General features: G+C 35.0%; 1 protein-coding gene across 2 annotated transcripts; it reads left to right on the top strand.

Moving 5' to 3' along the window:
* Positions 1-365: 365 nt before the first annotated feature.
* Positions 366-9,856, top strand: LOC120330303 (solute carrier family 15 member 2-like). Of its 2 annotated transcripts, XM_039397192.2 has the most exons (16): positions 366-768; positions 892-947; positions 2,072-2,156; positions 2,250-2,484; positions 3,050-3,149; positions 4,319-4,508; positions 4,787-4,947; positions 5,576-5,710; positions 5,890-6,093; positions 6,451-6,576; positions 6,777-6,947; positions 7,649-7,809; positions 8,001-8,130; positions 8,249-8,404; positions 8,787-8,965; positions 9,227-9,856. In XM_039397192.2, exons 1-16 carry the CDS (start codon positions 711-713, stop codon positions 9,297-9,299), a joined length of 2,220 nt encoding a protein of 739 aa, XP_039253126.2. In that variant the 5' UTR covers positions 366-710; the 3' UTR covers positions 9,300-9,856. The 2 variants fall into 2 exon arrangements, with proteins under 2 accessions (XP_039253126.2, XP_077974835.1); XM_078118709.1 differs by lacking the exons at positions 366-768; positions 892-947 and adding an exon at positions 1,627-1,646.
* The last annotated feature ends 3,826 nt before the right edge of the window (positions 9,857-13,682 follow it).

Genomic DNA, 13,682 nt, shown 5'->3' with positions numbered 1-13,682 from the left:
AATATAATCACTCATGTAAATTACTACTTGCCGGATATAAACGACAATGTAATTTGTTATAGGCCTAGGGCAACGCATGTTTTACTTCAGGTACATATAAAATATATAATGGCTTCTTCTTTTGCGATATATTGAGGTAGACATAAACATCGCACATTTGCACTGCTGACCGGTAAACCATGCGATTACGTTAATCTGTTTATGTTTTTGCAGTAAAGCGAAACTTTTTGAGGGAAGCGAAATGCCTGACGGCGTTATCGTTCTTACGCAATTTCTACCGTACTTATGTTAATTTAAATATAGGAGAGCGTTAACCGCAGTTCTGAGGCAATCGTGCGAATCGTCGAACAATTGTAATTTCCAAATTTCTCCGCAAAGCGCCAGCATCAGCGAATTAGCAATAATCGAGTTTTGGGTCGAAAATTATTCACGTTACGTAGTATAATATGGTTTAGATACAGCATGTATGTCATTATAATCAATTCGCAGAATTCCCAGTTTATTCACCTAAAACATCGCTTCAAGTTTCAGTGGATATACAGCACATACTGCAATTTTTTTATTTAGTATAATTTATTTTATATGTAAATTTACCAAATAAAATCACAAGATTCAATTCCAATTACAAAAAAACTGACGCTGTATGTAGTCTATTATATTGAGATACTCTGTCCAATACATATAGTGCGATATTTGAAAAAGTTTTAGCAATGAACAGGACATCGTCCGGAGTCGATGAAGAGGTCGAATTATCAAAATTGGTCGTCGGTAAGTTGTTATTTTGGAAAAAAAAAGTTCTAGTTTATGGATGGAATTAAAAGCATTGAACATGCATGTACCTCGTCATTTTAATCAGAATAACCACATAAGGTTAATTTTCATTTATTTCAGCTGAAAATGAAGATTCAGCGTTGTACCATAATTCCGATGTGGATAAAAAGAAAAAGGTAAGAGGCATGAATTAATTTAACACATATTCTATGATCTCAAATTCACAACTCGTACAACCATTTAACATGATTCAAACCAGTTAAAATCGCATTGAAATCAGACAAGTCACAGTTGAAACAACGAAACCTCCAATTCTCGTCAACAACTAGATTGAATAAAGATTTGATCATTATCATTTGACGGTGAAGAATAATTGTTGTTCAAATTATTTAGCGAAGTGAATTATGCAACTTCGAGCTTATACAATTATATATAAACTATAGGGTTATTCGAATGTTTGACTACAAATCCCTATTCATTATATTTTATCATATCCTCTCAGGTATGCAATATTCACTTTAAATTTTTTTTTTAATTGAAAACGTATTACACACAGAATTATAAGCATATATGATTGGGTATCGGTCAGATCTGAACAGTCTTGAGTCACGAATATATATATAGTTTTTGAATATATTCACGTTTGTGGTAACGCCATAGGCAATGAAGGTTAACGATAAAATGCTTTGCAATGTTGCGTCATCGAATATTTGGGTTCCGTATTTCTTCGGAAAGTTCCCAACGTGACAAAGCCAGCCACTTGTCGAAGAGCGATGGAAAATTGACAGATCGATATTCAATTTGGATACCCCCATGGACTCATTCAATAAAGTTTTGCAGCACATTAAGCACGACTATACTAAATAACTTATAAAGTACATTTAATATTACCAGCCTAGTATCTTCTTCGTCGTTTTTGAAAAAAATGGACTATTTCTAATCTAAGAAGAAAAGATTTCGATAACCAGTTCCATGGAAATATAGCAACAATTGCAAATGATTATGACAAAGACGTGGTGTTATCGACTCCATCATTTGTTGACTACACTTTCCGAATAAATAAATAAAAATTATATTTTTGACTTCCAGACGGGGACAAAACCTAGACATATATATATCAAATTTTTCTGGACACTATTGATCGCGTGGACCCGCAAACCTGGGGGACGCTGCAATAAATTATAAACTAAAAAAAAACTTCAAATTTGACAGTTAGATAACATAGTGAAATAAAGAAACAGGCAACTGTACTATTTTATTGGTAAATGAAACAAACTAATATATATTACTAACTTTACAGAATCACAAGGCGAAATATCCTAAGCACGTCTTTCTCATTATCGGAAATGAATTTTGCGAAAGATTTTCATACTATGGAATGAGAAGTAAGTGAGCTAACGTAACTACTAAATCTTATTGGAACATAGACATGTTGTAATTGCCTCGAACCACCATCCTATATCTACATTACATTTCAGCTGTTCTTGTTCTGTATGTCCGAAATTTCCTCGGATTTGGAGACGATGACGCGACGACACTTTTCCATGCATTCACCATGCTTGCATATTTTACACCATTGATGGGAGGAATCATATCAGATTCAATGTGGGGAAAATACAAAACAATCATCATTCTTTCTATCGTATACATCGCGGGACATGGATTTAAAACTGTCGCAGCAATACCGTATATTCCTCATAGGAGTGCTCACATGTAGGTAGAACTTGATACTTTTATTTGGATACACGTATCACAACTATAAGGATGCTAAGTATGACTACTTACAAGTATTCAATTCCTATCAGACTCCTAAATTTTCGATTCCGATTCCTCGACATATCTTACCGAGAAAACATACCCACCTAAGCAATACCATATGAAATCAAACAAGACGGCGATGTTCAAATATATGGACAAACAAGAAGGCCAAAACTAAGTATAGTATGGGTTGCATCTGTCACAGGGAGACAAAATCGCACAAAAAAGAATCCCCCAGAACCCACAGAGATTTTAGACATAAATAAACATAGAAGTTTGCGGCGTCGTAGCAACTCAACATAGCAGTAAAGCAGTTTATACTTATATGTGGTAGAATTGCCACAAAACGTTACACATTGTTTGCAATCCAAGTTTGAACGTCGAGAATCGATTCCAATGCATCGGAATCGATTCTAGTTGATTCCGGAGAGAATCGATTCTGTAATCGAAGCCGGACTCGATTCCTCCATCCCTAATCACAACCAACAAATGGACCCAATTTTCACTTTTTTTAATTTAGAACTTTATCCGTCATCGGATTACTGCTCATTGCTGTTGGGACTGGTGGAATCAAACCTTGTGTTTCCAGCTTTGGGGGTGATCAATTTCAATCAGGCCAGGTAAGAAGATCTACGAAATAACGTTAATTTTTGGCAACATGGGATTTATCACAATATCATGTTTTGATGTCGGGCATTAGTAATCTGTGTAACACCTTTTCTATGTATCCTGGCAAATACAGGTGTCGCATAAGCCATAAGGGGGTGACTGAAATATCTGGCTGTTCTTTAATTCTTGGAAAACTATTCAAAAACGCACAACTCTCAGTGTGTCCTCCAATGCCACAAATATCAAAAGATGTTGTTCAATGAAATTTGATATATTGAAATAAATCCAGTAAAACAGTTCACAATGTAGAATGAGGTTAAAGCGGTGTAGGAAAGGTAGTGATGCGAATGTAGCGTAATGATGTGTTGCGTAATGATCCAAATGTTGCGTATGTTGCGGTTTTCTGAATTTAAATAAAGATATTCAAATACAGATCATGTAAAACAATAATGCATTGAAGCACTTGCAATCTTAAATAAGCAAGTAAAGTAAATATTATTCAGACACTAACAAGTAATGTTGATCACAAATTAATATCAGACCAATACAGCACTATGAGGAAAATATTAACAGAACCAGAAATGTAGAACAACAAATTGCAATCTTACCGAAACGTTTTGAGCCAGGCAATAACAAATTAAACTTCAGAATATACAGGAACAACTTCTCCAATTTCAGTTCAGAAATCAATCAAATTATAGTCTATTTCTGTCTTAGTTAAAAGTCTACAATAAAAGTTACAGCAGTTAAATGTTCTACCAATATAAGCCATATAAGCCTGAGGAACGAGCAATTAATTATCCCTACAACCAGACGTTAAACGTAATTTATATAACACATAAAAAACAATCCTTGCGAATAAAAAAGCAACAACTACCGTCAAATCACGGCAGCGAGTCATGTGAGAGCGAGGCAAGATTAGACTTGTCCAGCGAGAGTCAATTGCAACATGTGTTGACATCTGGAACTTTCTATTTGTAGTTTCACTTTAGGGAAATCCCCATTGATAGTAGATAATACCAATTTTCGAACTTACAATCTGTTATTCTTAGATGTGGAATAAACCATACTTTTAGAATTTGCAGAATAAGTCCTTTATATAAAGTAGGATCTTGCGATCTTCAAGTACAGTGCTTGTTTTCTGATGGTACTGAATATTGATGACATTTTTAAATTTCAGGACGTCTACAGAAAGCAGTTTTTCTCTCTTTTTTATTTCACCATCAATGCTGGTGCGTTACTAGCAAAAATTATCATGCCAATATTTCGTGCTGATTTAAAATGCTTCCCTGGAGAAGACGGTCCATTGTTCGAAGAGTGTTATTCGGTTGCGTTTGGTCTTCCTGGAATCTTGATGATCATAGCACTTGGTATATTACACTTTTAAATCTTTGAAATGATATGTGAAAACTGACATTATTTATTCTGAGGTACAGGGGTACTGAGCCGATAATATTGAAAACTTATTTCTCACTTGCAATAATTTATTCTGAATATGAACGGACAGCTAGAGTGACCAAAGCCATCTGGAAACGACAAACAGAATTTTCCCTTAACTTCTTTAAAATGAAATTATTGCGGAATTCGTCGATTTTGCTTTATACACCACCCCGGATAATGTGTTCATTCGTGTTTTTTTTCTTTTTAGTTCTCCTAGTTTTTGGATCATCGAAGTACACAAAGACCCCGCCATCAGGAAGCATATTTTTGAGATTTTGTAAATGCATTTACTCCGCTTGCAAAAATAGATGGAATACGAAACCGGCGGAGAGAAACAAAGCTCATTGGGTTGATTACGCTGATGCCACGGTGACGAAAATATTCAAGTTTTGAATAGGTTATTTTTAAGGTTACGAATACCCGTACATTTATCGTCGACTATATCACTCGTGCTAATTGTTTGGCTCAAATAAAACAGTGCGTATAAAGCTCTGTTTGTTAACATTTCAAAAGAGCTAACTTGTATTGTGCCAATCTTCGAAGGTCACCTCCAGTCTTCACTGAATTTCGAGGGTGAAAATTCTCTCGCTCGTGTTGTTATTTTTTACCAATTTTGAAACTTAATTTGCATTTGAATCAGATATCTTTAAAGTTTTACTAGTTTAATTCTAAGTGAATCACGGCAACGCATGAAGAGTTGCCCGACAAGGTCTGATTTTAATTTTATCACCAAGACGCAGGTAAAATGAAGGCAATTTGGAGACAAAGTTGTCAAAAAATTATTCGACGTTGTTTGCATATGTACGCAGAGAATTTTAGGAATAAAGGATTCGGTAACGGATCACAGCCATTTCAAGACCTTCATAATTGAAATCTTTTCAAAAATCCCATTTCCTATTCTTAGCTGTTTCTCCGCCTAAATCAATATTGTGTTTTGTGCATAGGTGATGTCACATTTTATTCAGCCTTTATATTAAAAATGCGTTTTAACTTTTAGTCAAGAATGAAGCGAGATACAAAATATGTGCTGGGAGTACTTGTCATTTTTTCTCCGCTTCCTTTGTTTTGGGCATTGTTTGACCAGCAAGGATCAAGATGGACACTTCAAGCTTTACAAATGGATCGGTACTGGGTAAGAAAATTACTTTTAAAATTATAGCAATATATATTATATATATATATACAAGCTCGTGAAAAAATTGATGTACCGAAAATAGCATTTAACACACCGGTGTTGTTTTATATCTCAGTAATTTAAACAAGGTATGGATGTAGGCCTCCAGCATCAGTACGGACTACATTATTTTTCAGGGAAGCTATTTGATAAAACCTGAGCAAATGGATACAATTAATCCTATACTGATCGTCACTCTGATTCCATTATTTGAAGCAACTCTTTATCCGTTATTACGACATTATAAAATTCCATTTACATCCATAAGAAAAATGGGAGCCGGACTTATTCTAGCTGGATTATCGTTCATTGTGACAGCGATGGTTCAATTTGAAATCGATGTAAGTAGCTCAGTTTGAAATTTTTGTTTGTTGTCACTTGGTTTTGTTGTATTGAGACGATTTCACACTTGTTGAATGCTTCTTATGTTAATTTTTTTGAAATTTAAAAAATATTTAGTAACTTTATCACCACCATAGTATCGTTGCTAAGCAGTAGGTATAGTAAAGTTATAATTTTGAACATTAGCGAACGTGTACTCAACCCGTCCCAAAATTCGAATGTTATTGTTTTTAAAATCAGAATGCAACGGTCTTGTAACACACAATTACAATTTATTCACCAATACCTCAGGTACACGCTGATTTTCCTATATTTTGTCATGTGATTCATAGATACATAAATTTATATGTGTTTAGAAAACGCTGACACCTCTGCCAAGTACAGATCAATTTGCTGTGAGAATCATAAATACTTCACCACACATTATTAACTTTAAATCGGACCATTCAATCTTCGATGCTTTGATATTGAAACCAAACGAGGTAAGTGAAGTGGAGAAGTTCAAACACGATACAACGTTAAAAAAAATTACTATGCTTGGCCGAGAAAAAAGTTGTTGTAGAAAATAATTTTATGTCATTCTAGCATTCGTAAAGCAGTAAAATGTAACAAAATATAAACAGAAATAAGCTACAATACGAAATAAGTATTGTTATATATAGTTTGTCGTTTGTTTCATTAGGTTAGTAAGACACAAACGGAATTTATGGAGACGAATGAATGGAAATTCTTAAACTTGACGTATTCAATTGAAAACAAAGAATCGTCAAGTCAATCAATATCCATTGCTGTTAAGCCTTCAAAAATAACAGAAGTAGTCATCTCAGGAGAAGATGCAGATATATGGTTTCAGGTAATATTTTTCACTGGCATCCATTTTTGGGAAGCGGGAATACAGATCATGCTCAATATGGTTCATAACGCTATCCTTTAGCAAACAAATTTAAGCCAGTGTTTCTCAACGGGGAGGAATTATATACGCCAGGGAGATATTTGGCTGCTTCGGCGGAAGAATTTTGTTGAACACATAATAAACTACTTAAACTGTACAGAATCGAGAATGCGACTTGCACATAACACTAAAAATGGTCCATTAAAGATTAAACAATCAAAGTACGGTAGTTTTATGCACAGGGAAGAGGAATAAAGAGTTTCAAAATAGGCAAATGGAGTAATTTAACAAAGACGGGTTGGGAACCACTGGATTAAATAAACTATAGACTTTGCATAAATCTATTTCTTCTTCACGACGAAAAAAGGCATTTGTCAGCATTGAAAATTCTGATCTTTTCGTTTCAGTTTGTGGTGCAATCTTTTCGATATATACATTTTCAACTTCTATTGCATTTAATATTATTATTTAAATGCAAAATTGATGTACTGCATCGTTTAAACTTTTTATATACAGAAGTATATATATATAAGGTAATTTTAGAAGGATGACTAAATCAAGTTTTGAGAACAAAATTTTATTTACCTTCATTCTTCTCGTACTTGGTACTTGGGATTATTATTCTACCTTCTTACTGTGTATCCGTTTTTATTTGATCACAGTCCGATTTGCTGAGCAAACAACCGGAAGATGGATCGGGAATAGTAGGATTTGTAAATAGTGATCGAGGAAAATATTATGTAAAATTTGATGACGATCCTGGATTGACAATGCAATTAGAACCAATGTCAAGATCACGTGGAATAAGACTTCCTGTGGGAAGGTATTATTTTGTGTCTGGGGATGATAAAATAACATTATGTGTTAACTTTTATGCGTAAGAATTTTGCTTTCACTATATTTTCATCTCTGTCTCCACTCGGGAGAGCTTTAGGGAACAGGAAGTTGAGATTATAAATATATATAACTTCCAAACTTAAATGAGAAATAATACTCGTATCTATTTTTCTTTAGTAATTATTATTTTGTTTACGATATTGGCGAAACCGGAAACAATACTAAGGAAATGCTTTTCAAAGGCGAAGTTGACATAAAGTTAAGTGGAATATACAGTGTTGTTCTAATAAGCTCAAAACATGAAAAGGTTGATCAAAGATCATTGTTTTCAGATGATTTGAGATTTCGATTTAACGCTCAATTTCGTTAATGAGTGTTCTTGTACTAATGCTTCATCTTTGTATGCTTGTCTCTTATTTAATTAGAAAAACATACATTCCATGGAATACGAAAATGCTAATCAAATAGAGGACGTCAATCACTTTCGCGTCAGTGTTGCATGGATGATACCACAATATGTTTTAATCACGGTTGGAGAAGTATTTCTATCAGTGACAGGACTAGAATTCGCATATACCCAGGTATGCCTATAAGAGAGCCACTGGTGATTAAAAAATAGCACAGGGTGTGGGGTAAGTTTTGTGACGTTTAATCTACTTTTGACATTTTATTTTAACTGTAATTACTTCCTTCCAATCAACAGTTGTTGAAGGCGCCGAGTTTTAAGGCGCCTAATCTAAAAAGCGGCATTTGAAATAAAACATGCTACATTCTCTCTATTTGAGAATCGTTGAGGTTTGAATATTCAAGCTCAACCCTATGACACATACAAATGAATAATTTTTAAACAAAATATCCATTTTAATAGGTGCGTATGACACGGACATGCTGAATGAGTAGCTTGCTGTGCAATTAGATCTGCTAAGAAATTTTGAAATTACCTCGTTTATTCCAATTTTCAAGGCTCCACCGAATATGAAGTCGGTTATGACAAGCTTTTGGTTATTAACAATTTCTCTTGGAAACGTTATCGTAATTATGGTAGCTCAGATGAAATCGATCAAAAGACAAGCTCACGAGTTTCTGTTGTTCGCCGGGTTGATTGCTATAGCTTCAATTGTATTCATATACCTTGGACGCAGGTAAATTCATTGGCTGTACTGGTTTGGTTCAAATTTATGCTTATCCCACTATTCGAAAGCATGAGTCTGATCTGACTAATCAGAAAGTATTATGCATATCTTTTTCATTCTGATTGAATAGTTTCATCTTCGCGGAGTAACCTATCTTTTGAATAGATAGACTACGCTAGGAATCTTTGGTAGGATTGTACGCAGGTGTAATGTTCGAAAATTAAAAGTTCCCTGACCGGTTCAGCGGTAACTTTTAATCGTACTTTTCAGGTACACTCCAGTCGATGAGGATGAGTTTGAAAAAGATAAGATAGAAGATGCGGAAGAAGATGTACAGATATAATGCAAAACGCAATGATGATTTTGTTCGCGAACATGCTCATATCCCACATATATATTTCATTCTTTTTATTTTAAATAAATACTAATGCTTTAGATTAGCGGTTCCCAAACTATGGGTCGCAAAAGGAAACTTAGTGGGTCGTGAAAAGATGTAGTAAGCTTTGATTAATTATATTGGCTATTAGGATCGGTGGCGACTCGAATACGTGAATCTTCAAAAAAAAAAAAAAATCAAATTGAATTTAAATTCTAATCTGTGAAAGTTTCCTTTTTACGATCTCCTCAAAGGAACAAAAATTTGCTACACAAAGAATGACCATGTGGCTTTTTTACGCATAGCAGTTTTGTACACTGTACAGCACTTCTTACCGTCTTTCCCCGAAACTTAGACAGGATTTAGATTTATTTTCTTTTGAAGAATAACACTACGTTTTTTTTGGAAGAAGTCTCCTGTGTTCATTTATCAAAAATAAAATTACACTGTAGAAAATCACGAGACTTTTCAATAAACATTGTATAAAAACCGACATCCATTGTTTTTATTTGTATTTCCTATATCCCTTTCAGTCACGCACATATATCCAATTCAGAAAAAAATTATTTTTTATTACAAATTGACTCATTTTTGGTCATCTTTGACAAAAATATTAAAAAAAAATTTTTTCTACCCCCCATATGCAAATTAGGGGATGTGTACAAATGTACACTTTGTGTCAAAGTCAAGAAAAAGTTGCTGAAAATTAAAAGAAATCAACAAAAGAAAATTCTTAAAAAAACATCGAGTTAATTTGCAATCGTCTTAAAATTGTCTTTTGCTGCACAAAAGTTGTGAAAACGACCAAAATAAATGATATCTTGATTGAAAGATCAAGTTTCTAGAGCACAGATCTGTTAATATTTTTTTCAAATTTTTTCTTTTTAAAAGTTCACTTGCTATGAAAACTCAAAAAGCAATTCTTCTCTTTTGTGAGGCACAAGAAGACGTTGCACTTGTTGCATTTAACTCTACTTCTTCCATTGCAACCCTCGTATTTGCATCTCTGGCCTAATCCATTTATGCAAGATGGAAAATGCATAAAACCATCATATCTAACATCTCCAACAGGTCGCTCTGATGATTTGCGCCTCTTAGCCAAATGTGGCACTTGTCTTTCTGTTTGAACTTGTTGTGAAGTAGAACGCGGTCTTCCGACAGTGGGACTCTTCACCAATGCCGTGGTAAACACGTTAGCTTTGAGCAAAGCAAATGCAACCTCGCTTCTGTATTCCAGTAGGTCCATGATGCGTGACCTTGGAGTTCCATTTGCTCGTTCAATATCGCGATATTCTAGCCACGAGTTTGCTAGCGCAAAATCCATGAAGTGGAAAATTACTCTAACTGGCCACTTCTTTGTTTTAGCTTTGGTCCTGTACAGCGAAATGAGGAAATCTAGTTTATCGACTCCTCCCATATTATCGTTGTACACCTGAACACATTTTGGCCTTTCTACCATGATGTGTTCTTTTGTGCTGGCTCTCCACCGTCGCACCTGATCCTTTTCGTCAACGCCAGCGAAGCTTGAAGCAAGTGTTACAGCGCCATTATCCATCCAACGGACTACACAAATATCACCTTTGTCTGATACCTTGTAATCGATTGCACCTCTTCCTTTCTTCTTGAGGTCTTTTTCAGATTTTAGTTCACACCCCATCAGTCGATTGCTTTTAACAACTCCAAGTGAATGAATGCCTCTTGATTTTAATTCTCTTATCAGTGGAATTCCGGTGAAATAATTGTCAAAACAAATTTTGTAGTTCTTTTGTTTTGGTATGGTCTCCACCAAGCGTAGAACCACAGATGCACCAAGACCAAGATGCTTAGTTTCATCCGGAATTCCTGTGCCGGCACCTTGATAAATTTCAAAATCGACTGCTCGCCCAGATTTACCACAAATAACAAAATTCTTGAGACCAACAGGATTGGGTTTATCTTTGACGAATTGTTTAGCAGGTAGTCTACCAGTGAAAGGAATCATTTGCTCATCAACCGCATTGAATTCCTCACGAGACAACTGGATGCAACGATTTCGAACTGCATTAATAACTGGCTTCACCTTCCAAAACTTACAATTTTCTCCAGTAGGAGGTTGTCTAGCCGCATTCACGTGTAAGCTATTACGAAGCAGGAAGTATCTATTAACGGGCATGGATTCAGCAATCTTGTCAACACGATTCACTTTTTGCCAATACATCCGAAGTCGTGGGAAACCCAAGTTAGCCATCACAATCGACGCCCCAAAAAAGCGACATATTTCGACTGAATTGGTACCAAGAATTCTGCCCTTTGCTTGCAAGTGATAAATATTTGTTTGATCCGCAAAAAGTTGAAATAGTTCTGGTTGGAAGTAGTTGAAAAAATATTTTGCAGGTGTATCTAGAGGATCAGCAGCAATTGGCCTTTCTTGCCAGGTCAGAAATCCAGGCTGAAATGGATTTCTATCTGGCGAATGCCACTTTATTTTGAACTTTTTTTCCTGTTGCTTACTACTGTTTACAGCATCAGCTGGCTCCTCAATTTCTTCCACGTCTTCATTGCTGGTCGAAACTACCAGTCTGTTATTGATACTGTAGGAATTTGAATCGTATTCTTCTTCCATATCATCTTCGGATCCAGAAAGGTCAATGTCAGACTCATCTAGTCGATCTAACACCTCTTCTGCATTCAATATCTCCTGCCTCACTAAAACAAAACATATTTCATTGCCAGGGTTGGTATAACACTTGCTACTTTACAGCCTGGAAAAACATTTTAGCTTCAGTACTATTAAAGTATACCTTTAAAAATTAAAGCTTTCACTATTGCTATATACGCTTATTATCTCCCAATCACTGTTCTATAAAACTTAGACCTTGATTTACATTACCCTAAGCTGTACTGCACTACCATAAAAATACCAAGTTAGGCTACAGTTTTGGATAATTTTAACATGAAATTTTCTGCTATAATCAATATAATAGAGAGACTTCCGATAACAGAACTTTCAATAACACTGCAACACATGATTGTGAACTTTCCTGGTAAAATTCAAGGCCCTAAAAACATATAAAACAAAGTGATTTATTTCATGAAAGTCTGTGCTTTTTTCTCATGTTAGTCACGAAAGGTACAATTGTACACACCAATTTTTAAAAAATTCTACCATCTACATATTAGCTCAACCGAAACCAAAAACTGGATAAACGTCACCCCAAGTAGTCCTAATTGCAGTCTAAACCTAATTTATTGGCTCTACACACAAGAAAATGGTAAAAAAATTACACCAACTTACCGCTTGTTGAGCATGCTTCAGCCATCGCAATTTTCACGCTGCCAGACGACTCACCACTAGCGGGAGGCATAAAACCAAACTCATAGCGCGATAGAACCGAGAAAGCTCAATTGAACACACCGTGACTAATTTCGGTTAGGTGTATCACGTGTGCTATATCTACCGCGGAAAGTCGCTGGTACAATTGTACATGCCGTGACCGAAGGGGATATAAAAATCAAGTGACAAATATCATAATTGTGATTGTGACATCACACAATCTTGAATAGTGATGTGATCTCCACCTTACCCCAAGTCAATGAACCTTTTCTCTCCCACACATTTTAAATTCAATATAAGGGTAGGGTTTAATTAAAACCAAATAGCTCACGTGTTTTTTCAAAATGTGAAATGATAAAGTTCGCACGTAACAATTATACTTTGTGTTAATTTTTATAATTGTAGTAATTTTCCTTTTGTGATTGTTTGTCTGAAAATTGAATTGTTGCGCCATAGGTACAAGTCATGAGATGACAGACAAGGAATTTATGACAATCAGGTCGCCATTTGGAAATATTTGATGTATAAACTGCAAAATTTGAGTTTAATTTCAGTAAACTTTTTTTTCTTTGTTAAAGATTTCTTGTGTTTATTTTTTTTATAGAATAACAGCATTTTTATAGAATATATATCAACATTCAAGCATGTATTTTCAGTAATCATACACTTTCAGGTTTTTAAGTTCATTATCAACGAGTATATAATATATACAGCAATATGGACAATCATCAACATCATTAAAAATTCCGATGCTAATTTTGACAAATTAATGCTTACCTAACCATTATTTTGAAATGTTAATTAGGAAGTAATTAAGAATAATCAGTTCATTTGCTTAAATAATATGTAGCAGAACCGGCTGAAAAAATATGAATTTTGTGATGGAAACGACTGACAAAAAATTTCGCTCTTCATGAAAGTCGGGCTCATGCGGATTTGGCCCCGCAGGCCCGCCCAACCTTTTTAGTGTCGCGGGCCACTTTCACATGAAGAAATTCACTGCGGGACGCAAACGTTTTCACCTGACTGATATACCA

The sequence above is a fragment of the Styela clava genome, chromosome 12 (assembly GCF_964204865.1).
Source record: "Styela clava chromosome 12, kaStyClav1.hap1.2, whole genome shotgun sequence".
Lineage (NCBI taxonomy): Eukaryota > Metazoa > Chordata > Ascidiacea > Stolidobranchia > Styelidae > Styela > Styela clava.
The sequence above is the reverse complement of the archived record's forward strand: the minus strand, read 5'-3'. Positions and strand labels throughout refer to the sequence as shown.

What these genes read in the sequence shown, in the direction of transcription:
- LOC120330303 (XM_039397192.2), top strand. Translation starts at nt 711, where the DNA reads ATGAACAGGACATCGTCCGGAGTCGATGAAGAGGTCGAATTATCAAAA. An exon ending in ATCAATTTCAATCAGGCCAG is followed by an intron (nt 3,150 to 4,318) that starts GTAAGAAGATCT and finishes TTTAAATTTCAG; the next exon opens with GACGTCTACAGAAAGCAGTT. An exon ending in TAAGCTCAAAACATGAAAAG is followed by an intron (nt 8,131 to 8,248) that starts GTTGATCAAAGA and finishes TTATTTAATTAG; the next exon opens with AAAAACATACATTCCATGGA.